The 26,855-nt window shown below is 33.0% G+C and overlaps 4 protein-coding genes across 4 annotated transcripts in view; 1 reads left to right on the plus strand and 3 right to left on the minus strand.

Moving 5' to 3' along the window:
* The window catches only part of LOC144849134 (putative methyltransferase-like protein 24), a 39,492-nt gene extending 34,387 nt beyond the window's left edge, over window positions 1-5,105 (minus strand). The window contains exon 1 of the mRNA XM_078706146.1: window positions 5,090-5,105. The gene's annotated coding sequence lies outside the window, so the exon portion shown is untranslated. The remainder of the gene's footprint in view (window positions 1-5,089) is intronic.
* On the plus strand, window positions 777-4,413 carry LOC144849135 (calcipressin-2-like). Its single transcript, XM_078706147.1, has 4 exons — window positions 777-1,135; window positions 1,724-1,897; window positions 2,308-2,473; window positions 2,945-4,413. Exons 1-4 carry the CDS (start codon window positions 929-931, stop codon window positions 3,070-3,072), a joined length of 675 nt encoding a protein of 224 aa, XP_078562273.1. The 5' UTR covers window positions 777-928; the 3' UTR covers window positions 3,073-4,413.
* A 303-nt stretch (window positions 5,106-5,408) lies between the features above and the next one.
* On the minus strand, window positions 5,409-13,735 carry LOC144847761 (uncharacterized). Its single transcript, XM_078704273.1, has 7 exons — window positions 13,607-13,735; window positions 13,067-13,097; window positions 12,390-12,510; window positions 11,905-12,017; window positions 11,072-11,241; window positions 10,470-10,624; window positions 5,409-9,858 (listed from the first exon to the last, which is right to left on the minus strand). The coding sequence occupies exons 2-7, from the start codon at window positions 13,094-13,096 to the stop codon at window positions 8,786-8,788; spliced, it is 1,662 nt and encodes a 553-aa protein (XP_078560399.1). The 5' UTR covers window position 13,097; window positions 13,607-13,735; the 3' UTR covers window positions 5,409-8,785.
* A 425-nt stretch (window positions 13,736-14,160) lies between these two features.
* Window positions 14,161-26,802, minus strand: LOC144847611 (cullin-5-like). The gene is made up of 18 exons (XM_078704057.1): window positions 26,774-26,802; window positions 26,291-26,400; window positions 25,521-25,620; window positions 24,739-24,924; window positions 24,066-24,207; window positions 23,421-23,566; window positions 23,208-23,288; window positions 22,502-22,595; window positions 22,059-22,189; window positions 20,633-20,740; window positions 20,203-20,267; window positions 19,649-19,781; window positions 19,286-19,541; window positions 18,477-18,649; window positions 18,003-18,164; window positions 17,395-17,513; window positions 16,917-17,040; window positions 14,161-16,294 (listed from the first exon to the last, which is right to left on the minus strand). Exons 1-18 carry the CDS (start codon window positions 26,789-26,791, stop codon window positions 16,100-16,102), a joined length of 2,343 nt encoding a protein of 780 aa, XP_078560183.1. The 5' UTR covers window positions 26,792-26,802; the 3' UTR covers window positions 14,161-16,099.
* Window positions 26,803-26,855: the final 53 nt, after the last annotated feature.

Consider the following 26,855-nt stretch of genomic DNA (forward strand, 5'->3'; position numbering starts at 1 on the left):
CTACAACACTAGTTTATTCTATGTAACATCGGAATTCAAATGTCAAACAAAACAAGTTAAAGATTTGAAGAGATAGAATAAAAATACAGCTTTCAAAAAATAATAAGTAAGCTTATTTTGTCTTGAAATGAATCAATAAAAATTGTTGTATTCATTTAAAATTCTGATTAAACTTATTGTTGAAATTTCACTTGAAAATGACAGTTTAAAAAAAAATTAAGTATTCTATTGAAATTAATTAGCTGCAGCATACAGCGCAGTCCTTTTTTTTTTTCGAAAAAGAGTGGTGGGGGTTCACGGTCTCCCGGTGAGGCTGCCAAATTCACCAGAATGACCTCACCACCGGAAACAAACGTGGGCTATCCTGGGTGTGTAACACCAAAAATAACAACAACAATTTAATACCAATTATCATAATATTTATTCCTAAAAATGTGCTTATTAATACTGTACTTAATCGCGGTTAGTCATAATAAAAGTGCCGTATTGTCATTTAAAAAAAGAAAATTATAGATTCAGTGATTTAATCAGGGCAGGTATGTTGTTCAGTCATTGCGCAAAAACTCATGATTAATCATAAATCATAGGTAGAGTACTAATAGAAACGGATTTACGATACGTCAACAATAATAATTGCCACACTGAATATCCAACAGAAATAGTTTCGAATACGTAATTCGTTGATTTATGACGTCAAAAAGCCAGTGGATGACGTTTCTTTCTCTACTTTTTCCCGTGAGAGGGCGTTTTTCTGTGAAATTTTGACACAAAAAAACACTCACAACAGCGAGAATAATCGGTATTTTAATTTGATTGTTTTACGTCAAAAACAAAATTGTTTATGCTGTAAATTCAGTTTAGTTATTCTTGTGTTTTTCCCAAGGCATTCAAATAGAAAGTGCGAAATTCTGTGTTTCTGCGAGAAACAATGTGCGATGAAGAGATGTTCGTTGATCGGCCACAGAACTGGGATTGGAGAAGAGAGGATGTAGATGAAGAAGTAACGATGGACAATGGGCCTGATGAAAGGACTATGTCTAATCAATCATCACTGGACATTGAATATTATGACTTACCCACATCGATTGTAGCCACTAATATAGATGATGAAGTATTCCAAAATGATTTACTTAAGGTGTGTAGACGTTGAATGCTAATCTTCTAACAGGGACGAAACGACTTGTTTACAACAATGTGTTGCTACATGACTTTTCCTTCCACTTAGTCTGCTGCTAGCTAATAAGCTAGGCCTATATGCCTATTATTTGGAATTTGTATCTCAGAAATAGAATTTCAGTATACACAATTATAGTACAAAAAAGTCCACCAGAAGAAGTTCAGTTTGCAATAATAAAAGCACATTCATTTTAATGATCTAATAAATATCATTTTTAATAATTTTGTTGATCGTAAAATAATGTCTATAATAATGATGATCTGCATTTTATCCCTAAAGTTTATTATAACAAATATATTTATTTCAAAGGGTATTAATAATGATTTGGCTCTTGAAAATGTGGATATTTGTAAAATAATTTATAATGAATTGTATTAGTTATATAGATTTCAATTTTGGTTATAATATGTACTGTATTGACCCTGGATTAAACACTATACCCATTGAAACAAATTAGGTCAAGTGTACAAACCAAAACACAATGGTTGATGTATACCCACAAGGTCAGCTTTCCCAATGAGAAAACTAATTTTATGTTTATTTCAGAAAATGTTTGAGAACACTTGTTGTGCGTTTGGAGAGAATGTAACGTTTCAATATTTTCCAAGTTTTAAAAGAATACGAATAAATTATGAAACACCAGAACAGGTGGTTGAGGCACACTTAGCACTTCACAAAAAGGAAATCAATGGGAAAATAGTAAAGTCATATTTCATTCAGGTAAGAAATTATACTTTGAAACTTGTAATTAATTAATGTGTCTGTTAATAGTTAATTCATGAATATAGTTTCTTAAATTCGTTTCATTTTTAATGACCAACTTAATTAATGCTTATTGTACGGATTGGATCCCGGATTGCCTACTGTACTGCTCATTGTCAACAATTATACATAGTTTCTTTTAGGTATAAAGTTTTTCTATTTACGATCCCCCATTGCTCTTCTTGAGAACAGTTCCAAGATGGAAACAAAATGTTGATTTTTGTATCACCTTTAAAACAGTACTAAATATTATTCTGAAAATATTTATTGTAAGGTAAATTAGATTGGACTAATATTAGCAACCCCTAAACTCAATTTCAATTTCAACCAATGGTAATCTGTGTTGTTTCAAATTTTGTTTTTTACAGCCTCCAAGGTCAGTACACGTAAATCCGACGCTTCAACCCCCGAAACCAACTAAACAGTTTCTTATATCGCCTCCAGCTTCACCTCCTGTGGGCTGGGAGCCGATCACAGAAGCAGAACCAGTTGTAAATTACAACATTTTAGCAGCCATGGCTAATCTTGCACCAGGTAAATATAATTATTAAGCTCTGTCTAAACTAAAAAACTTTATGGGACAAAAAAATGTAATGTTCCCATATATAGGCATCATGTCATATCATATTTGGGCATAATACTACCATATTTGGGCACAATACTACCATATTTGGGCACATCATCTTTCAAACTAATTTGATAGTGTAGACAGAGCTTTAGAGCTGATAATATACCATATACCATACCAAATACAACCCCTCCTTTGAAAAACCCACTATATTCAGGGGACACTTTCATATGAAGGTACAATATATGTTTTAACGCTACAGCCAACCCATATTCAGGGGACATTCCTATGAAGATTACTCTTTGTTGGTTCGCAAAATCTCACACTGTGTGTGTTTTTTTTTTCATCCATGATGTGTCACATCAGGGATAATCCCATAATTGTGATAGTTAGCTTGCTTTATTTCTTTTCTTAAACATCTGTTTACATTATTTCAGGTAAAGAGCATGAATTGCATGCAGGTTGTAGTATTACACCTAGTATTGTAGTCCTTCCATGTGAGGATCCACCCAAGAAACCAACCAAGATGAAGATTGAACAAACACAATGCCCTCCAAGACGATGAAAATCAATTTTACAGGCACGATAATATGATGCAAGTTTCGAACTTAAGGAGTATGGCAAATAATATCTTGGATAACAAATGTATTGGTTCTTCCATAGTTTGAGCTACTGACGGGGAGCTGGGTGCTATTGTTTGTCATGAATTTAACATTGTTGTTTCTTCAGATACAGGCTGGAATTTACGAATCCTCTTAATGTGATCTGGTTACTATAAAACGGCATCATCACAATTCAGATTTTCTAATTTTCTTCTGAACCAAATCAATATTTCCCTTTCTACAATGATTTCACTGTTCCATTAAAATATTCACTCCTACATTAGTCCTTAATTTAAGCAATTGTATTTTGTCATGGTATAAGGTTGTGGTTTTTTTCTCATTAGGATACCATGTTGGCTGATTTAAAGCTTTTACAAAGATTTTTTTTACAATATTAATGCTGCTTTCTTATGTATAATATTGCTTTTCTTTTGTACATAATTTTTAATCTATAGACAATCACTATTTATTTGGTATAGTTTGTTCTAATGACACTAAAGGAAACTAGGATTGTATTAAATACTTTAGGTCTTTTTTGTTATTAATGTATTTAATGTAATTTAATTGTAAATTTTACCTTTGAATACTGCAGGTACTGTATTTAAATATAGATTTTAACTAAATGTTGCCCTCAACTACAGTAAATAGTCCAGGAAATTTTGTTTTTTATTTAAAGCATATTTAAACTAATCAAAAATCATTATATTATATACAAATAATTATGCTGTGCATTGATTGAAATGCATCATATTACCATTTCCATTGTTTAGAAAGTACCTTGTACTATATTTAGACCTAGAGTAGTAACAATAATATACAGTACAAAAATACAATGTAAATAATTAGAGTTAGACTGCAGGAGACTAGGCCTATTTTTAGACATAGGTTCAATGGATTACAGTATGTTTTTTGTTTTACAAGCAAACTTTGTATTATGAACCTGCAGTGAGTATATATAAGATTTTGTATTTTATTGATTGAACTATTAAACAAAATGGCGTACCTTTAAGTATGTGAAAGCATTGGTACACCGTAACAGGTCTCCCAACAAAGACCACATTGCCAATTTTCATTTCAATTAATATTAATAACTAAAATACTGTATTGTCTTTAACTGGAGGAACATTTGGGAACTTGATTTTATAAGAAAGTAAAGTAAATACTACTTTCTTTACTGTATAGACATTTACTACACAAGCACAAATAAATGAGCTGTACCATAGACCATTATATAATTATAAAATGTGTTGTTTTGATCTTGTTTGCTCATACACATAATGTAGAAATGTTTGTTAGTTTAATTAATAAATATCTGTATAAAACTATATAAACATCACATAAAATATGCGAGTTTTGAGATCTTTAGTTAATAATAGTCTCGGACCTCTTTATAAAATGCACACTCTCACCCCCACCACCACACAGCCTGTCTCAAGCCTTCTTTTTTGTCAAGTTCTTTATTTTTCACCATAACATTACATAGGCCTAGGCCCCTACTAGAGTATTTGTGGCCTCACTCTACTCTCTACTACACATGCGTGCCCATCACGTGTATGTACTTCTTTATTTAGATATTAAATATAATATTTCAAGCGTTTAATAAAAAAATTAAAATGCCAACTGGTGGGCAAACATAAAAACAAATACCTGTACAAACTTGGGGCATATCTAAGCCCTAGCCTAGCTAGTCATCACTGATTCAGCAGAGACGGAGCTAGGCCTGTGCTCCTACTACTTACTACTAGCTGACTCACTCATTGAGGAGAGATTGAGGCTACTGTAGCCTGCTGGGGATGGGTGAGCCTGCCCTGCCTGGCCATCCATGGTCTGTGCATTACCAACTTTACTTTATTGTGAGGGCATATGCTAACCCAGATTTTATGAAAGCAATACATTATTAGTATAGGCTATTAGTATCATCGTGAAATTAGATAAATTATAATCAATTTTCGATGTATTAATGTAACTCAAAGAACTTACTTTTAAATCTTTCCGTCCCCGGCTCCATGTGCGTTTCGTCGTCTGATTGTGTTGTCACGTGCGGGGCGTGCTGAATGTGTCCTTTCGATACTGACTGCTGATTGGTCAGTAGTTCATGATTGTCGACTTTTTTAAACCGTAGTTTCAGAATTAGTGTTCAAACAACTCAAGCTAGTTCTGAATACAGTAGAACCACAAGAAGTGACCTAATTGTCACTAATAAATAACGTAATTAAAATAAATTTACGTATTGGTTTTGGCACTGTGCCACAGGAAAACTCGAGGATAGTAACAAAAATTGTACATTACAAAACAAAAAAACAATCTTCTCTATTATTTTATTCCAAATTTTGGTGGAAAAACTGCAATAATGTAAACATTAATATATCTGTGATAGTATCCCCACTGAATAACTGAAATAAAAATAAACTTTTGAACATAACCTATTGTAAAGAAACAAGCATAGGCCTTTAAGCTCAAATTGTCGCTTATTATTTATTGGTGCCACGGTTGGTGTATACCGAAATGTCTTGTCTGGTATTATGCGCATCTGAGACAAATTCAAGTGTAGGAGTTGGTGTACCTATACTTATACTGAGAACTTGCTGTAAATATGCATCATACCAATCAAATAAAATGTCATGTAATGTTCAATGATTCACACACAGAGTACTGTAAAAATATGAAAATAATTTTTTTTTGCTATTCAAAATTGGATTTTTTACCCAAACGGGAAAATTTGTTTAAAATCTTAAAATTGCAAAAAAATAAATGTCAAGAGTGTAACTGTATTCTTAAGAGGAAAATAATGTAAATACAAATATTGCAAATGCTCTTGAACATTTAGCTTCAACCTAGACATATATTATGCTTTGTTATACAGAGTAGAACCCCTTCTTTGGGAAACAAACAAGGAGAAACCCCTATTCTGGAACACCATAAAGGCCAATTTACACAGACGAGCGGTAACTGTAAGCGGGAAACCATGTAGCTTGTCACACACAGAATCTGTATCTTTCCTGAACGGAAACCACCTGTCCGCGCCATGTTTTGTGTAAATGGTCGTACGAAATAACAAACATTCTAAATTTTTATTACCGAAACCGCCTGTCTGCGCCATGTTTTGTGTAAATGGTCATAAGAAATAACATACATTCTAAATTTTTATTACCGAAACCGCCTGTCTGCGCCATGTTTTGTGTAAATGGTCATAAGAAATAACATACATTCTAAATTTTTATTACCGAAACCGCCTGTCTGCGCCATGTTTTGTGTAAATGGTCATAAGAAATAACATACATTCTAAATTTGTATTACCGTTACCGCTTGTCTGTGTAAATTGGCCTTAATTGAGAACTTTGTTGAGTCCCCAATACAAGCTCATAAACTACTTTTCATTGGCTTCACTTAGTATAACATGCTTTTACTCAATCGAATCCCTCGCTGTGTTCTTCACAAAACCAATTGAACATAAAAACTGACAGAATTTGAGCTTAAGTTGTGTACTGTTATGCACAGGCATATTATGTCAGAGGTCAGATATCTTGGTTAAGCCAATACTGGCAAAATTTAGCATGTTGAATAACTTTTTAACATTGTACTGTCTAAATTGATTTTAAATCATTTTCTACAGTCCAGTCAACTCTCTCAAAATCAACATTCTAATAGTCACAAATTCTTCCTTTCACCTTTGAACTATAACAATACCAGTTTCTGGAAAACCAAGAAAGAGAGAGCTAAAGGCCCATTTACACTAGATAACGATCGACGATAAATAGACAAATATGCATTTTTCATACATAAGACAAAAGAAATACAAAAACTTTTCATTCTAGAACTATAGAATAACAATCTATGCTTCCTTTGATGAAAATTATATTTTCACACGTCCAATCAAAATGACGTCATGATTAGTAAGAGCGACAATACAACGATTTTATTGTTTTTATTTATCATGACATCATTTGACTGGAATTTTAAAAATATTATTTTTATCAAAAACAGCATAAATTATTATATCTATATTATATCTTTCTAATTTCTTTTGTTTGATGCAAAAAAAATGCATGCTTATATATTTATCGTCGATCGTTATCGTCCTAGTGTAAATGGGCCTTTACCCTCTTCCCTGGGAAAACCAAGTATTCATTCAGCTCAATGATGCATGTTTAATGAGAGAATTGGCTGTACAGTATATTAATATTCTAGTACTTTCCATATTTTTCCATATAAAGTATACATTTGGCAGCCATATTTTCAAGGGTTATTCAATTAATTATTCTTCAAGTTCTTGATCTGCCTCTTGTTTAGCTTAATTTATTCCAATGTGTAATAAAATATAATCATTTAAAACAGGAAATATATTGAGCAACACCAAATTCAAATACAGTACAACACCTCCTTGGGGACACCCCTATTAAGGAGACACTTACACTTTCCAGTGAAACGAACAAGGAGAAATATTTGTTTTAATACCGCAGCCAACCCTTATTAAGGAGACACATGGTTGGGTCCAGAAGGTGTACTGTATTGGAATAACACGTAGTGAAATGAAAAAAAATTGAATGAAATAGAAGCAGGCAATGGAGCTGTATACGGTCACATAATTTTTTTCTAAATTGTGTGATGAATCAGCAAGCAAAAATATGAATGTACAGTAAAAACTGGTTTTTACATGGAAACAATAAAAAGGGAATCTTCAGGGAACAACTCCTTTTAATTTGTCACCGACAAAATTATAGGTAACCAAATAAGACAGAAAGGAATGCCTAAAAACAGACAGGGAGAGATACAAACTGACCATGAAGGAAAGGAGAAATGTGTGTTGGCAAGGGGATCGACAAATAGAAGATCATTATTGATACAAATAATTCCAAGATATTTAGTGGCATAACACAGGGAGCAAAGACCGCTGGTTATTCTTTCCTAAAGGGCCCTCCAATGCTGGGTAGTTGCATTGGGGCTGCTCATGCTCTGGGCCCCTTGGTTTAGCCAGTGAGAGTTCCTAGCTGTTACACCACTGAAGATATTGTTACATGAAAAATCAATCGTTATCATTGTTATTAGATCACAGCCACAAAATGACAAGATTAAAGGAGGTATATTCATGAAGGAAATCCTCCATGGTATACTCAAGTTGATAATTGCATGCCAAATAGGTGGTATGCCCGAGAAAGACGATAACACTCAATTTAATGATACATGTGACAGGCATGTGGCTATCCCAAAAAATTATTCAGTCAAACAAAGAGGTACACCCAAATATATATTATACAAATATTGGGATTGATACACGAGTTAGCCTAACATACAATAACACATCTGTAAATATGCAAAAACCAGTTTTTACTGTACTGCTGTTGAAATAAAATTAACATAAAAAGTAAAAATAAGAAAAGTTCAATTTTGTTTATACAGAAATTGACAAGATTTTTTTACACTTATTAAGAACATCCCCATATCTTACAAATGCATGATGTTCTGTCCAAATTTAGGTTACAGTAGCAGTAGATACTGTGTAAAATCATACCGGACAAACCACCATACTCATCAGAAATGGAACAAAATGCTAGAAAAAATATCTGTTCTAAAATTGTCTGAGTACGAACATCACAGAATAAACAGTAAAAACTACTATGATATTATTACACAATTACGATTCCTATCAGAATGTCTATTCCCGACGAATGATGGAATTTAGTCAGTGTCCATACATTCGTCTTCTATCCCGTCTGAGAGTTTATGGAGGCCATTTTGTTCATAACTAGTGGCCTTTGAGGTGGTGGTAGATAGTTCTATTGAGCCACCACCATCATCACTTGAGTAACCATCCACAAGTGAGATTTTAGCGTCTAAAGCAGGGAGTGTAAGAGTATTATGTTCTAAAGCTCTGCCATTAACTGGCGAGTCAGTTCTCATCCCCTTGTTAATATTATCATCTTCATCACTTTCAATGGGGAGGGATTTTTGGATGGGGTCAACAGTCAAAATATTGTTGGGTTTATAAGTCGATTCAAATTTACAGACAAGTTGTTCCGTGCCTGTAAGCTTATTATCAGTTTGTTCTGTATCACTCAGCTCACCGTATGAGGGCGTTTCATTACCTGTATCATCGTCATTGTCGTCAGCAATAAGTCTGACATCACTGACAGAGTCAGTTCTTAATTGGTGGTGTTCTACATCTGCTGGCTTTTCTTCAACGGTTTTACTGTCGTTTACAGGAATATCTTCTGTATATTTGGCATCTTTTTCTTCACTGTTTCTTAACTCTTGGTTTTCATCTTCCCAGCCATACTTTTCTTCATCTTCATCTGCGTTTTCGTCTTCTATATACTGCTGCGGAAAAAAATCTGATTGCTGGTTTTCATCAGGTTCAATTTCATTGATCTTTGCGGACAATTTCTGTTCCGTAACGTCAACTGGGGTGCCAGTGTTGGCACATTCAGTGTGTGTAGTCCTATAACCTTCATCGTCGTGCTCATCAATATCTTCTTCTACGGTAAGCTTTGACGCACTGATTGTAAATGGTCCTGATTCTGTTCGTTCAGGGGAATTGTACTGCTCTGCCTTTATTGCAGTCTGTTTGTATGATTCATCTGATGCATTTTCCAGCAGTATATTGTGTTGTCCATTAGTATTTTCCAGATTATTCTGGTTTTTGTACTTATTCAATTCTTCTGTAGTCTCTTTTAGTTGCTGTTGCAGTGTGCATATAGTACTCTGCATTCCTTCCACCTCCTCGTCTAGTTCAATTACAAATTCATTCAATTCTAAATAAGGAAAAAATAACATTTCAATAATATAAGGCAACAAGGAAACAAGCACAGCCAGTCTTGTATGAGCAAGCCTAGTCATATGACATTATAGGAAGGATATTCAGCTGACATGGGACACACTCATCATTCTTCTGCTTGGTTTTAACCAAGGTAAACAACAGGATGCTGAGCTTCGGAGATCAAAGGGTTTAACTGTGGCTGCGACATGATATGCCACTGAGAATATGTACTATGTTAGTATTTTGACTAAAGGACTGTTATGAGTTCCTATGAGCTCAGTGTCCTGTTGTTAGATTGCTTTGGTTTGATTTTTGTATGTCAACACAATCACCACATAAATTAGGTATTTCCCTTTTCAATGCTTTTTATTATTTTATTTTAAAATATTTAAGGAATGGTGTGCATGCATGGAAGTGTGTGTGCATGGTGAATACAGCTATTCCTTGAAATTCTGCATTGTGTATCCTGAATCATACAATGGAAAGTGTTTAGAGAGTAGAGTTTTAAATTACTATGAGCCAGGAAAACATAAGAAACATTTTACTATTGAGTATTTTTATTATACGGCAAGATTTTGTACTTTTTTTTAATCAACTTGCACTCACCATCCTGACTTGTTTTAAGCTCTTCACTGTATTTCTTTTGCAACGCCAGCTCAGCCTCTAACTGGGCCGTTTTTCCAGATGATATCTGTTTTCCTAGCTCCTGGTTCTCCAAAAATAAGGCACGGCACTTGGACATCAATCGTTTGCCAGTTTGGCTAAAAGAAATAATGTTGAATATAAACGAATTTGGTTGGGATTTTTTATTACATGGGTTACTTGCAACTCTTGTCCTCATAATGACAATGCCAAAAGATACCAATAAGGCGTACAGGCAAAAACATTATACTCACATTTTTAATTTGAAGGACTGTTTTTGTGAGCATATTGAAATATATATCTTATACAGAAACACAAGAGAAGAAAGACATAGGAATGTTTCAAGACTTTTATAGTTATTTATGAACAGAAACAAATCACTGGTCTTTTCCTAAATTCAAGCCTCTCTTATTTGGAACTCATTACCATTTTCTGTTCGTAATTCACCAAATCTACTTTCCTTTAAAGCCAACTTAAAAACACACCTTTTTCAGAATTTTTACTAACCTTACTTTATTCTCACAATTGGAGCTATATAAATGTATTATTTTAAATAACAGTCATACCTGTCTGGGGTGAACTTCCAGGCAGCCATGTCATCATTAGCCTGTTGTAACTTCGTCTTACTGTCCCCAGTTTCTTTTCTCATTTTTTGAAACAGAAGGTTAATAGCTGGATCCAGCAGGGAATTGCGAAGCTGTGACGTGCTTGGGTTCTGTGCCTTTGCCAAGTCTGCCTATAATGAATATATTTTTATTTCATTTCATTTATTTCATCAATTAAAAACATAATAAAATACAAATAAACATAACAGAACCCATGACGGTGACAGAATTAAACAAAAGCAAACTTAGTTGCTGTATAAATTTCCTCCGCCATCACGGGTGAAATATAAAAGACAATTAAAATCATTAGAGTCATTTAAATATAAAAATATTATCACAGAAAAATTACAAGGATATATAATAAGAAGATAGTAAATGTGTAAATAAAATATAATAAAATGTTAAAAACATTAAACCGTTTTTAATTAAGCACACACAGTTCTGGCTCTCACCGTGACCAGCCAATCAGCCCTGTCTGGCATTCAGAATTTCTGACCAGCACAAACAGGCTCAGGGGATTGGTTGCTGATCATGACTCCTGACAAGCTGGTGAAAACCCTGTACTGAATTATTATCAAATGCGCCAAAGCTAGACGTTCCTTGTGTTATATACACATAATAACTAGCATTACACTTTTCCTTCAGTTAAGACTTTTTGTAATGTAATAATTATTTGAAAGCATGATATTTATTAATGTTAGTCTTGCATGTAGCAAATTGTCACTTACTAGCCCAATGAGCTAAAAAGAATTTCATTTTTCGAAGTATATTCGTAGTACATTATAAATACTTACTGCAAGTTCTTGAACCTCCTGTTCTTTAGTGGTGAGTCTCATTACCAACACTTTCTCTTTTCTTGAATTTTCTATCTGCTGCTGCTTCCACTTCTCTTCTGCACTTGTGTCGCCTGGAAAAAATAAACACATCATTTTTTGAAAATCACCAATAATATGAAACAATGGGACACATCCACATGGGAGGTGCATCCAGAAACGAATTGTTAAAACAATAGTAGGCCACATAATAAAACAAAATTGAACACTTAAACACCAGAAAATAAAAATACAAATCAAACAAAAATCAGGGGGAAAATATTAGAAGAAATATTGTTGTATTTTGAAAATTTGTCAATTTAAAAGTTCTCCTATAAATGTTCAACCACCAAGTTTTTATCTATCGACACCAATGTAGAGTATTACATTTTCTAAATACTTTAACACTATGTATGTACAATAAGTTTGTTATTTTAAAGGAATCATCCTATACTCTCTATACAAACCTGCACAATAAGTTTCTGACTGCTTTTTCTCAACTTCATTTGCATACATTTCTAACTCTAAACACTTTGCGATTAACTCCTCCTTAGAAAGTAGTGACATATCTTCATTGCTAAGACGCACCTGTAAATAAAACATGTGTAAAGTTAGGGACCATGTCAAAATTATTCGACTGCAGTTACTGCAGTAACTACATTTTAATAATAATATGAAATGTGTAGGACACACAATTTAAGGAAAATTAGGAATCCCAGCTGCATGAATGCGTGACTCAAATGAGGTTCTCAAATGAGGTTATGCACAGTATAGGAAGGTGATGATGATAATTCCTGTACTCTTTAAAACCTCTTTATGCAATCATTTAGCAAGATGTTTTTTTTTTTGTGGAACAAACTAAAGTCATATTTTATTGCAGTAAAACAATTTCTTGGTTCTAAGAAGAGTGCTCATGTTTCAGTGGTAAGGTGGGCTGTACAGTAAGGAAGATCATCATCAACAGTATCATCAGGAAATGCTCAGAAATTGAATTACCTTTGTCTGCATTTTTCAGATTTCAGATCCTGGTACTAAATATTCTATTATTATTAAATATTAATTATTCACAACTATCTAGACAAGATTGATGTATAGTTGAATTAAAATGACATTATTGTAAATAGTAGTAGCTACTAGAAATTACCCTTTTCGGTGCTGGACATTCTTCCGACATTCTGAAAAAGTAAGCAAATTTAAAAACTAAAAATTAATAACCAAAATGTCTTGGTAGGTACAGAATGTTATTAACCAAAACTAGATTAGGCCAGTCCAACAATAAATACATTGTCTAGGCCTCGCCTATATATCCAGCCCAGCTATTCTTTCTGATTCTCAATCTCATGAATGATGTGTTTAATTTGAAATTAAATATTAATTATCAATCTATATTTGTCAATAAATAATATGAATGATCTCTTCAATCAATCTAGGCCTAGCCAAGCTGGGTTATTATATCATTTAAGCAGTGATTGAATAAAATATATCAGTGTAGGCCTAGGCTAAGCCTACATTATTAATTGATTGGCCTTGTTTGGGTGCCACTCGAATCATTCAGAGCAGTTGCTTTGCGGGCAAAACAAATCAAACATGGCGGTAATGAGAAGAGCCCAGCCTAGCTCTATCAATTGCAGTGTTAACTTAATAGTAACTAACTAAATAATAAATAGCATCTTTATAAACTTACGTATTAAGAAAATATACTACCAATTTCAAAAACTAGTCGCTTCAGCGACAAATTAGCTTTCGAATTTCCTCCTACTCATTATTTTTAGCGAGAAACATGGACGCCACCATGTGCATGTTTGAGTGAGAAAATATTTCCTCCACGGCAATAGGTGGCGCAGTATAATTATTTTGTTTTTAATTTAAAAAAAAAATTAATAAATAAATCGCGTTATTACAGTTAATATAAAAGGAAAACTAATAAAAAATATGTATATGACACGTGATGAGTCACATAAGCCGAAAGTTTTTAACGACCCAGCATCATCACTTGACAAGTAATCAAGCAAATAAAATAAGAATTTGGTTAATTATTGAAAAATTTTTTTTTCACATTATTTCCCAGTGTGATCCGTAACTTGTTAAAAGCCGTCCATATTTTTTTGCAGACCATAATTTTTTTTTATTTAGAAAATTACCCACAAATAATTTTCTTTTTCAATCTTGTGGACAACGGTACGAAAGTTGATAAAGTGGCAATTTCAATTCCATTCAAACAAAAACAAACAAGTAGAATGTTAGAAAACAATTAGTGTAAATTTTATTTACATTTCATACATTTGTTACAAGTCTAAACCTTACGAAATCAACTTTTGTTAGATCTACATTTCATAAACTGACCTTGTATAGAAATTATTTTATTTATACATGTAAGTATGTAATATTAATTTTGACTATTCAATTCTAGGTTTGTTAAAGAGGCTATGAGTGTCTCCTGATAATCTTGGAATAAAGTGAGAAAAATTTCTAGGAAATGCACCAATATGATTTACTATAGTGTCAACTGTTGTCTCAAAAATAATACAATCACGACACACACTAATAGTTTACACCTCTACCTTTCACCAGTTTAAAATTTCTCCAAGTTGTTTTAAAGTTTAATTTAATTTCAAAAAGTTCATATAAAAAAATTAAAGACAACAGTTTAAAAAAAAACCTATACCATTTAAAACACTTAATGTAATTAATATAGTATATCTTTGATATAAATGGTTTGATATTTCATTCAAATTTCCCTGTAAACTAAAATCTTAAAAATGTTTAATCAGAATACAGTACTATATTATATATACTCTCTGTTAAAAAAAAACACCAAACTAATATTTAAGAATGGAGAAATTATTTAAATAAATAATTCATCTATGATTTAAAGCAACTATAGTATGTAATATGTTATACAGTGTGTTCTTATGCTTTATAAAGCTGTTGTGGAAACTTAAAGAAATATTTAATGGTAAATTGCATAAAAAATTTGGTTTGAATTTAAGGCAAAATAAGCATTAAACTGGAGCATCTATAGGTAGATACAGCTCCAGAAAAATCTCCACCTAATTCTAGTGGAAATACACAGGCCAAGTGCAATGTGTATTTTAGACATAGTATTACAGTATTTTATGTTATTACAGATAGCGTTGGGTTTAATGACCTGCACCAAAGCAATTTAAAGCTCTCTCTACAAACTAGTTTGACAAAAAAGTGCCCAAACATGGTAGTGATATGCTTAAATATGGTAGTGATATGACATCATGTCCATATATGGGCACATCACATTTTGTTGTCACATAAAGGTTGATAGTGTAGACAGAGCTTAATAGTGGTTATTTGCACATTAACAATAGGGAGCTTGCGTTGTGTGACCTAGGATTTATGTATTGATATGACGTAGGTCGTCTAGACATAAGAGAGCTTTTAATTTTGGACGAATGAGGAACGATGATCAATCTAGGTCAGGTCAATCGATGTGTTGGTCATCGTCTGGACCCAGAAACCATCACAACTATGTTGAGAAATAGAGTAAGGAAGCACTTCTCGATTTCCTTGCATGCGCACAATAAATTAACATGACGTATTCCTAGGTTGTTGCAAATTGACCAACATATGATCGAACCATGACTTTCCAGATGGTATATCGTGTTGGGACAATGCTGTCTTAAATTTTAGTTCTATGCACTGCAAGGCACAGCACATGATATAGTGGCCATATTAACCAATTCACAATATAAAATTCTTAAATATCTATTGACTTTAGTGAAATACTATTTAAAGATATATTGTCCCCCTAAAAAATGAAAAATGAAGATTAATAAAATCAAACTTTGAAAAGGCAATTTTGAATTTGAATAAGTCATTTCTGTAAAAAAAAACCCAATATTTTCACTTATAAAAAAACAAAATAAAAGGTTAAATTCAACCAAAACCCATTGACAATTTTTTGCTTTAATTACAGTTTTTTCAGGTAAATAATTTGTTTTGATCCAATTTTTGGTCAAAGTGAATAACTAGTATGTGACATATGGCATATTCAACCAAAAAATGGAAAACAATATATCTTTAAAGGAAATATCTCACTTATGTGTGATTAGTGAATATGGCCATTGGGACTAATCTAGCTTGATTTATTTTATATATTGCAAAGTTGTATATACGTGGTTACACATAGTATGTGCACATAGATCTAAGCAAGGTATATGAATGTATTAATGTTATTATCATCTCTCTTCATGTATTTATGTTCTATGAGCCATTCAATCTGCTCTTTGATCATTTTCTTTTGAGGTAAGAACATGTTCTTTAGTATCTCCACTAACTCTGTCTGTAGTTGTGCATTACTTATCGTCTTTCGCATCTTCATTATCTTTACTATTGCTTCCTGTGACAAAAAGAAATGATCATATCAATATCAGTTTTATATTCTATAAAAATGACAAAAAACAATGTTATGCAACTGGAGACAGAACAAGGGGTTTTGGTCCTCTATTAAGGGTCTTTCACACATGTTCCATCCAGTCCAGCACCAGTAAATCAAATCGAACATAAATGTTTCGTTTTCACAACGCTCCACGCAGCTATGCGCCAATAGATATGCTCGTGAAAACGAAACATTGACGTTCGATTTGATTTTCTGGCGCTGGACCGGAACCGTGAACAGGTGTGAAAGACCCTTAAACAATGTTCAAAATAGAAAGTTACTTCATGTTGGTCAATATCCAGGACAAAGCTATATATATATATATTGTCAGGTGCTCATAAGTTTCTTGGGTTATAATATAATATTTATTCGGCAGGACATAATTTGGCAGGAGTATAGGCATAAGATCAAACAAAATAACTGCTCTGGGTGTTATATTGAAGTTAAACTTAAAGACATATGTTTTAGACTGGATGAAGGGCTTTGAATGTGGGTATACTGTACCCGCCCACCTTCACCAGTACAGACATGGCTTGAAGCAATTGGTAATTTCTCTATAGTATGAAAGGTTACAACAGTTTACCTGTGTTCGTAGGATTCTGAGTTGCACTATACTCTCCTTTTCTTCCTCGCCACTTCGTTCTGATGACAACTGAAGTCGACCAATCAGATTGATCTTCCCTCGTTTTTGCACTTTACCATTCTTTCTGTTTTAAAAATAAAATTACCAATTTATAATAATATAATAAAAGCAGAGAAAACTTATACAGTTGAAAAAGTTTAAGCCATCAGTACATGTATAACTAACCAGTTCAACATTATTTTTGGTTACAAACAACACAATTTATATTGTTTGAAGGTTTGCATGGCGAAATCATTATGTTGATATTGTATATTTAGTTCTGAAAAGATCTTGACATTTCAATCAATATACTTTGATCATCTTCAGGAGTGGACTTCCTGCATTCTCACTCCTAAGGACGATCAAGGTATATTGATCAGAACTAAATATATGTGGTGTACCACAAACTTTATATCAACAACAAAATGTATCTACTCACATAACTGCAAATTCCTGATTGACCCAAAACAGTGTGCTTTCAGAGAAGTCCTTAGGTGACTTGGCTTCAGGTTGACATTGTACTACTTGTCGCCTAAGCTTTGCAAATGCAATTAATGACTAAAAAGAAACGTAATAAAATTATTTTTTAATCAAAGTTTTTTAATATCAGATCTAGTTACATTTATGTGAAAGTTTGAGAGGCCAAGAGTTGAACCATTATATGTCACTACATGGTTCTGGAGGTTAAAAAAAGTCTTCTTGGCCATAAGTTCAGTGTACAAAAAATGTGTGCATTTAAAAAGAACTAGTACATCTTACATGTGGTTCCTCTGCTTCTTCATTTTTTTGGTTATCTTAGGATATTTAATGGATCATTTTTGTGTGTAAAGCACCTAGAATTGTGTTATGCGCTATATAAGACTACCATTATTATTATTTTGAGATGAGTAGGGGTTACACCAGTGTACAAGTTCATAAACAACCACTGTCACACAGCCTGGAGAGGAATGGACTCTGCCAGGTGATTTTGGCCATGTCAACAAATTAATAAATGCAGAAAGTAAAAGACAAATACATTATAAAGCAATAATACAAGATGATGCCTACCCATAGCGTCTTTCTGAGCTCACTCTCTGGCAGTTCAGTGGCTAGTTTCAAATTCTCAAATGATATTCGTTCCAATGGACGTTGATTCCAGGCAAATAATACAGCCATTTGAAAAGTGGTTACCTCTAAATCAAAGATTCCTACTTGATTCCGAAACGTAATCTTAAAAAAATATAACATTGCAATTTAAAGAACCTATCTTTCGAGACGAGTAGGGGGTTACCCCGTGTACTAGCTCACACAGCCACTGTGGAGGACAGATGAAACAGCGTCATACTAGTTGATAGTGCCGTAGTTGGCAGCACCAACTTGATGTGACCCTTAGGGAAGAGGCATGTAGTTGAAAAGTGAAATACCTCCACAGCGCATTTAGACGACAATCACTATGTAAATACATTAACATTTGATGAAACACATACTTTCTCAAATGTAGAGGGGAATAGCCAGAATGAAAACAAATAAATCTTCACTTACAGATCCATTTGACATTAGATGGTGCCATTGCAGTTTCCTTCCGTTGTGTGTATTGCGGTAGAACTCCTCTACTTCTGGAATAAAGTCTTCTAGTTCGATTGGAAGCGATACCGGCACACGTTCGCTACTTCTCATCCACGCCCCTGCATTTAGGATCTTGATATTGATGTTATCTAAACCGAAATGACACAAATATAATAATTAATATCAAATATAATATTGTCTATATATAAATTGACATGCATAAGAAATTCTAAACTGCCTGTGATATTTTGAAAATTAATTAATTGTGATGAGAAAGTCTGTGAGAATGAGAAAAATCAGCTCCAACTGAGTAGTATTTAGTAACTTTAAGACTTTGTTTGTGTAGAGAAACTCATGTATAATAATGTTTGTCCTATGAACAGGCTATATGTACACAGGACCAACAGCTTTACATCCCATCTGAAAAACTAACCAGACTTAATTGTGATGAGAAAGTTTGTGAGAATGAGAAAAATCAGCTCCAACTGAACAGTATTTAGTAAGACTTTGTTTGTGTAGAGAAACTCATGTATAATGATGTTTGTCCTATGAACAAGCTATATGTACAGAGAACACATGACCAACAGCTTTACATCCCATCCAAAAACTAACCAGACTTAATTGTGATGAGAAAGTTTGTGAGAATGAGAAAAATCAGCTCCAACTGAGTAGTATTTAGGAAGACTTTGTCTGTGTATAGAAAATCATGTATACTAATGTTTGTCCTATGAACAGGCTATATGTACACATGACCAACAGCTTCACATCCTATACGAAAAACTAACCAGACACATTTCCTGTATTGTTCCTATGCATCTCCTTGAACGATTGGTTCATATCCTCGCTCACTTTAATATCTTGAAACATTCTGGCCAGCTTGTTTACATAATCGGCTGGCATGCCAACCTCCCTTAACCACTCAACCATGTTCTCTTCTTTCTCACTATCAGCTGACGTGTCTAGGATTAGCCTTCTTGTGAGATGTGCCTTGTGATACCGCATAAACACATCTTTGTTCTGTACGTATTTCAGCACCAGTAGCTGAAGAAACAAAAAACACACACAAAAAAACTAGTAAGCCATTCTGGAAAAAAACCCTGATTTTATATTCAGAAAGAAAAAAAAAAATTCTAATATAATGAACTTACAACATTCTTTAGTTTGGATTCAATTTCATCGGAGGTAAGTTTTTTGCTAACTTGGGTCTTCCTTAAAAGCATATCACAGTAGTTAGCGAGTAGTTCTGGACACTTAGACTCGGGTTGTGTTTTACTGCTAACACTTAATAAAAAATAAGAAATAAACACTATTAATATCTTGCTCTCTATAAAATGATAAAACAAAAAATGTACAACCTATTCCATTCATCTCCAGAACACGGTTTAGTAACATAACAACCGACACATTGAGAGAGTCTAAAGCTCTGTCTACACTATCAAACTAGTTTGACAAAAAAAGTGTGATGTGCCCAAATATGGTGGTGATATGCCCAAATATGGTTGTGATATGACATCATTGTGTTCATATATGGGCACATCATATTTCATAAAGTTCTATAGTGTAGACAGAGCTTAAGAATTGTTGGTGCTGTACACCTGATTTTGCAAAAGTTTGATTTTGGCAAATTTCTGGGCAGATATGTTCAATAATAATAAGTTATGTTAACATAATACTGGATTAAGAATAACGTTTCCAAACTTACGTCTTAGTCTTAGTTGGTAATTCTAATCGAAAAACTCTGGTGTCATTTACAACCTGTTTGTAAGCCTGTGAACAATTAAACACAATAATTTAACAAAGAATCAACATTCATAACTACTTTTAAGTTCTTTCTACACTATCAAACTAGTTTGACACAAAATGTGTGATGCGCCCAAATATGGTAGTGATATGCCAAAATATGGTAGTGATATGATATCATCATGTCCATATATGGGCACACCACATTTTTTGGTAACATAAAATTTGATAGTCTAGACAGAGCTTTACATCTATGAGTATTTGCATATATGTTTGTATTGTGTAAATTTCTAAAGATTTCCAAAAATTAAAATTGTAAAAAGCTATTTATTTTGCAACACCAAAAGAAAAAAAAGAAAAAAATAGACTTTTATTGACAAATTTTGACTTACTTTATCCCTAGCTGTAAGGAATCGTGGATCATCATTAAATGCTTCTTTCACCAGCGCACTAAACCGATTAAATAGCACCAATAGTTGCTCCACATACTTCTCAGAATCCTAAAAGGATACAAATAACTATTGGAATAATAATAATAATAATAGTTCTTTCTTATATAGCGCATATAAGCAAGCTCTCAATGCACTGCACATTAATACCCTGGTCAATTTTTGGATCAAACATGTATGGAAACAATACTCCCATAATAATGTAGCTAGTAATCAGCGCAAAGTTGTGTCTTGATCTATTTCAGTAATTTTGTTTATTTGGTTGGTTGGTAAGTTGGTAAATTATTATAAAAATTATTATTATAAAAAGATATAAATAAAAGCATTTCAGCTTGACTTTGGGACAAATTCAATCAACTCTAGTCGAAGCTCGTATTCTGATGGCTCGAGCAGGGCCTCTAGAAATTAGTTCAATTATGTAAACTCGGAGCAATGTTGTTATGACCTTAAATGCCGACCTGATACCGCACTCTCTGAGACGCACACATTAAGTTTAGAGTGGATAGAGGTATGTTTAGTTGAAGTGCGTGGAGGGGATTTATTTATAATCGTCATGGCCCGATTTTGCAGTTTCTGTATTTTGTCGCCGTTGTGCAGGCTGCTTGTACCCCACACAAGGGCACCGTATGAAAACACTCAGAAACGACGTGGTTCAAATTCTGTTGGGGTTTGTAATTTTTGATTTATATTATTATTATTATATTTTTTATTTATATTAATATTCGTACAAATATTCTTTGCCAAGCAACAAACAAACAGACAAACACAGACACGCGGTTGAATACATAACCTCCTTGTTGGAGGTAATAAAAGTGCAGTACGAGTGTCAATAAATTGTCTTATTCTGGCTAAAATGTGAATTTTCTGTGCAAATTTAGAGCTAAAAGCTTTCTGACATGTGAATGCCAGTGTGCAAGGTAACTTAATTAATTTGCTTACCCGAAAAAAACATGTCAATTTCTTTGAAAAATATATACAAGATATAACATCATTACAGTAACAGTAAAGTGTATTCTTAATTGGGAAAACATATTGCCGTTTTTCCTCTTCATTGGAAAGTGTCCACTTAATAGCAATGTCCTAAAGGATGGGTTCTACTGTATAAAAAGGCGGCTATTTCATTTCATCTTTTATTTCAGAAAAAAATAATAAAGAGTACCAAATTCTCCATAGCTCAAAAGCAAATTAGTGTCTACATTATTATAAATATAAAGGATATTGCCTAATGTGTTTATATATATACTTATATATATATAAACAGACAGACTATTAACAATAGTAAAAGCCACTATCTATGTAACCAGATGCAATCACACATATGTTTAACAGTGATTATATTATAAGAGTACAGAATGCATTTTGCACTTACCGTAGTGATGACATCAGCGGCGGCTACCATGTCAGCCAGGCCTGAGTGGATAATGTGCTGCTCTAGGTCTTGTAGCATTGGATTTATACCATTGCTTACTCTATCCATTAACCGAAACATTAGGTTTAATTCTATACAAAGAGTAAACATACAAACAAACAATTAACTGGTGATTATAGAATGAAATAGTCGAAAGTATGTTTTCTATAAAGCTCTGTCTAGACTACCAAACATTTTATGTGACAAAAAATGTGATATGCCCATATATGGACACGATGACATCATATCACTACCATATTTGGGCACATCACACTTTTTTTGTCAAACAAGTTTGTTTGATAGTGTAGACAAGGCTTAAGAACTTGTTGATAATTAGTTTGTAATCTAACTGTAGTTGTGTATTTCTATGTTGATGATAAAAAGACCATGTGTACAGTACTTACTGACTGTTTCATTTGTTTTAATCATAGGTGCACACTCTCTGAGAATTTCCTCACGGAATGATGTCACTAACACAAGTACACAACATTCTATAAGCTGCAAGTGAACGAAAAGCACTAAATGATCCAAAAAGTTCTAAAACAGGTACAGTTGACTGTGCATGTAAATGTTAAAGATGTGTTGTCCCCCAAAAACATGAAAAATGAAGGTTAATAGAAAAAGACATTCAATAGGTCATTTTGCTTTTTAAAAAAGTTAATATCTTTCGTAGAAAAAACCTCATTGACTTCCAGTCAATATTTTGGTTTAAATTACAGTTTTTTCAGGAAAATATTATTTTTTTCGATCCAATTTTTTGTCACTATTATTTGACATTAAAATGGCATATTCAAGAAAAAAATGTTTTTTAGGGGGACGATATATCTATATATATCTCGGTTAGGGGGGAATTTTTCTCACTCTCACAGATTTACTCATCTTTATCATTTCAAATTAATTAATTAAATTTCAGTATATCACCAGGCAGTTTAGAATTTATTCTGTGCCTGTGATGTTTATATATATAGATATATATCAAATAGAGTAGAAAACCATGGGACATTTTGTAAAAAAGTGTATGTAGGGTTCCAAGTATAGTCTTGAAGAAGTGTATGGATGCTTAACCAGACAAGGCACTTAAAATCAATTAATTGGAAAAAAACAACTTACATTTTGTACAGATGCACTACCCTTACATGTTTCTAGGTAACGCAATGCTCTATTTTCTTCTTCCTTTAATTTACAATCAGCCTAAGAAAAATCAAAATAGTTCGGTGTCTCTAACCAAAACTCAAAATATTAAACTGTTACTGTTATACATACTGTACTCAGGAATATGATTTGCTAGGCCATGATATATACATATCTAAAGTATCAACTTACATATTTCATATAGTTCTGAACACCATTGTCCGCAAGGTAAGCGTGAGCATGACTTTTGTAAAATGCCTCCGTTGCTTCAATATAAGCACGCTCAAAATTATCTCTATATATTTGCAAACGATCATCCGGATTTGAACATAAATTAACTATGGAAAAATTAGAAACAAGTTTAAAAAATAAAATAAGTAACTCTCCAATTACTCTCTCAAAATCAGAAAATCTTCCACAAAAACTGGTTTAAAAGGTCTCAAATTACCAGATCAGAATACCAGATATATTACTGTAGACCAGCTCAATGGTGTATGGGAGAGAGTAGTAGTATATTATTCTCCTATAACTAACAATAAATGTTTATGTTATATAGCTCATCAGGGACAGTATCACCATATAAATATAAAATGAATTTGGTACATTCATTGAATAGAACAATCAATCTTTCAACTCTTTAAAATATTCTACCAATTCAACTCATAAACATTCATTATTTACTATAAAGCTGTCTACACTATCAAACTACAGTATATGTGACTATGGACATGATGATGTCGTATCACTACCATATTTGGGCACATCACACTTTTTTTGTCAAACTAGTTTGATAGTGTAGACAGAGCTTAACATAGAGCATTTGATAAAACTGTTTACCATATGATTCTCTAACTCCTATGACAAGTTGCTTGTCAAAAGCTTCACCATTTCGTTCAGCAACCACAAGCTTCATAGCGCTACTCTGTAACCTCTGCTTGATTATGGAAAATATATGGCAATTCCAGCTATCTAACATTAGCTGAAAACAACAAGAATTTGTAAATGTCATATGGCCAGGTTCATTTCCACTCCGGACCTTAACCAAGCAGATTGTTATCTAAAGGGTAGCTCTAAAGCTTTGTCTACACTATAAAACTTTATGTGACAAAAAAATGTGATGTGCCCATATATGGACATGATGATGTCATATCAATACCATATTTGGGTATATCACTACCATATTTGGGCATATCACATTCATTTTTTGTTTGGTTTGTGTAGACAGAGATTAAGAATTTTATCTCTTCCTTTTTACCAATGCTACCAAAAATGGATTATTTCTCATATCAGCTTGTGTTGAAAAAAATAAAAAGAATACAAAAGAAAATTCCATTGACCTTTTTTTTGATAGTTATCAATGCTTTTGTAATAAGATATGTGATATTGTTTAATAAGTTTTTATAATATTCTATATACTGTAGTTTTAAATATTTTTAATCCATTCTATTAGTGCCAAGTTTCCCCGCTGTCAAATGTGGCTGAAAATAATTTTTTTTAAAGAAATTCAAACCTTGCGAACAATACTGTCCTCTGTCTGTGATGTTTTCTTTTGAGATGAACTATTTTTCTTGTTGCTGAGTGATGTTTCCAATTGTCCAAATGGTTTTGGTAGGTAGCCACATTGGGTGAAGAACTTAGCCCACTCCTGAATATAGGCTTTCAGTAAAGCTGAATCGTCTTGATCTTGTAACACACGCTAGACAAACAACAGTATACTTAACATTATAAATGTATTCATGAATGTGGTTAGTGATCCAAGAATAAAGCTCTGTCTACTCTATCAAACTAGTTCGACAAAATATGGTAGTGATATACCCAAATATGATAGTGATATGACATCATCATGTCCATATATGGGCACATCACCTTTTTTTGTCACATAAAGTGTGGTAGTGTAGACATAGCTTAAGATAACAACGAGATGATGCACTGAGATAATAATAAAATTGAATATATAGTGTAGTATAATCAATTTATTAGTATACTGGATTTGTTTCTAAACCTCTGTCTACATTATCAAACTTTATGTGACAAAAAAATGTGATGTGCCCATAATTTGTCATATCACTACTATATTTAGGCATATCACACATTTTTTTATGGATTATAGATGACTAATGAATTTTCATGTTTATTTTGTGACGTTTCATAAGGGGTCCCCAGCTTATGCATGAAAAAAAATATCACAGCCAGGACAACAGTTGTTTATGATATGCCTAACAATTTGTGACAGCAATGATGGGAGATAGAGCAGCAGAGTAGAACTATCATTACATACTATACAGTCCATACCTGTTTAGCTTGCTTAATAAAATCTATAATATCATGTTTAAGTTCTTCATGAACTTTTTCTGGTCCCTTATCATCCCATAAACAAACAGAATGCACATCCCTAGATTAAACAATAAAGTAATTAAATTAGTTAATATCATTAGGGCCTAACAATAAATCTTCTGGTGAACTGCTCAAGGTCAAATTAGGCTGGAAAAATATTTCTATTTTTTTTTTAAATTTGACTACATATAATTTGGAGACAGTTCCGATAACTGTGTTGGATATTCTTAAATCCTAGAGAAAATTAGTTACATAATAGCTGAAGGGAAAAGAGCCAACTAAACAAAAGTAAGGTGATCATCAAATATGATCTACAATAAAGAATTTACATTTTAAAGGGCTTAAACAATTTGAGATTGGCCAGATTTGATATTTACTGGCTACTCTTTGTAACCTTCAACTTGTATTGTACTAAAGACTCTGTAAATAAAAAAAAACCTTGTCTTTAAATAAACTATTGCATTTTAACAATCACAGAAAATGGCCATGAGTTTGTATATTGTGCAATTACCAAATACTTACTGTATTATATGCTCATTTTAATGCTCAATTATATTCTAACTTAACTTGTTATTTGATACTAAATTAAGCACAAATAACTAAACGAAATGGGGAATGGAGTAAATTTGAAATTAAATTATTAGATACTGTAGCTGAAAGAGAAAGTTCAACACATTTCATATGTGAAAGCATTAATATAAATTAATTATTGTTTCTACTTATCTTACCAAAATAAATCTTGCCATTCAGTTCGTGGCACATTTTGTTGGCGCAACAATTTCAAGACAGTAGGTCTCATTGAATCCCACTTATCTTCAAATGTGAGATGCGCCTTGTCCTACAAATGGAGATATATATATATATTATTATTATTCTGGTTATTACTAATCTGTCACTGCTGAGCGACTGGAAACGTACGTCGCCAAGCGGGACCATACTGCCCAAGTCACTTCCTCACTACATACCTGAGACAAACCTCACTCACACCCGGCCCCTGGACCGACTGGACCTACACGCCAGCGAGACGCCTAGCCTAGAGCCTACGTTATTAAATTACCGTATACGAATGTTCTGAAATCATATTACAATGTAAAAAGTTACATAATTTAAGCATAAATATTACGCACATATATATCACTAGTAGTTGAAAAAAAACAATTCATTATTAATATTTAAAAACATTTCGTAATGATATAAGGAACTTCCTTTACCTTCAACATCGTCGCCATCTTGATTGTTATTGACCAAATATTTTCTATCCTAAATCATTTCACTTATTCTATGTCTGCTTAT

This window comes from Antedon bifida, chromosome 7 (genome assembly GCF_963402885.1).
Source record: "Antedon bifida chromosome 7, ecAntBifi1.1, whole genome shotgun sequence".
Lineage (NCBI taxonomy): Eukaryota > Metazoa > Echinodermata > Crinoidea > Comatulida > Antedonidae > Antedon > Antedon bifida.

Coding starts and splice junctions, on each gene's coding strand:
- LOC144849135 (XM_078706147.1), top strand. CDS start 929: ATGTGCGATGAAGAGATGTTCGTTGATCGGCCACAGAACTGGGATTGG. Junction 1,136..1,723: donor TCCAAAATGATTTACTTAAG/GTGTGTAGACGT, acceptor TGTTTATTTCAG/AAAATGTTTGAGAACACTTG. Junction 2,474..2,944: donor CATGGCTAATCTTGCACCAG/GTAAATATAATT, acceptor ACATTATTTCAG/GTAAAGAGCATGAATTGCAT.
- LOC144847761 (XM_078704273.1), bottom strand. CDS start 13,096: ATGTCGGAAGAATGTCCAGCACCGAAAAGG. Junction 12,511..13,066: donor AATGTCCAGCACCGAAAAGG/GTAATTTCTAGT, acceptor TTTTATTTACAG/GTGCGTCTTAGCAATGAAGA. Junction 10,625..11,071: donor TGGAAGTTCACCCCAGACAG/GTATGACTGTTA, acceptor TATTTCTTTTAG/CCAAACTGGCAAACGATTGA.
- LOC144847611 (XM_078704057.1), bottom strand. Junction 18,650..19,285: donor CAATACAGGAAATGTGTCTG/GTTAGTTTTTCG, acceptor ATTTCGGTTTAG/ATAACATCAATATCAAGATC. Junction 16,295..16,916: donor TCAGAATCCTACGAACACAG/GTAAACTGTTGT, acceptor TTTTTGTCACAG/GAAGCAATAGTAAAGATAAT.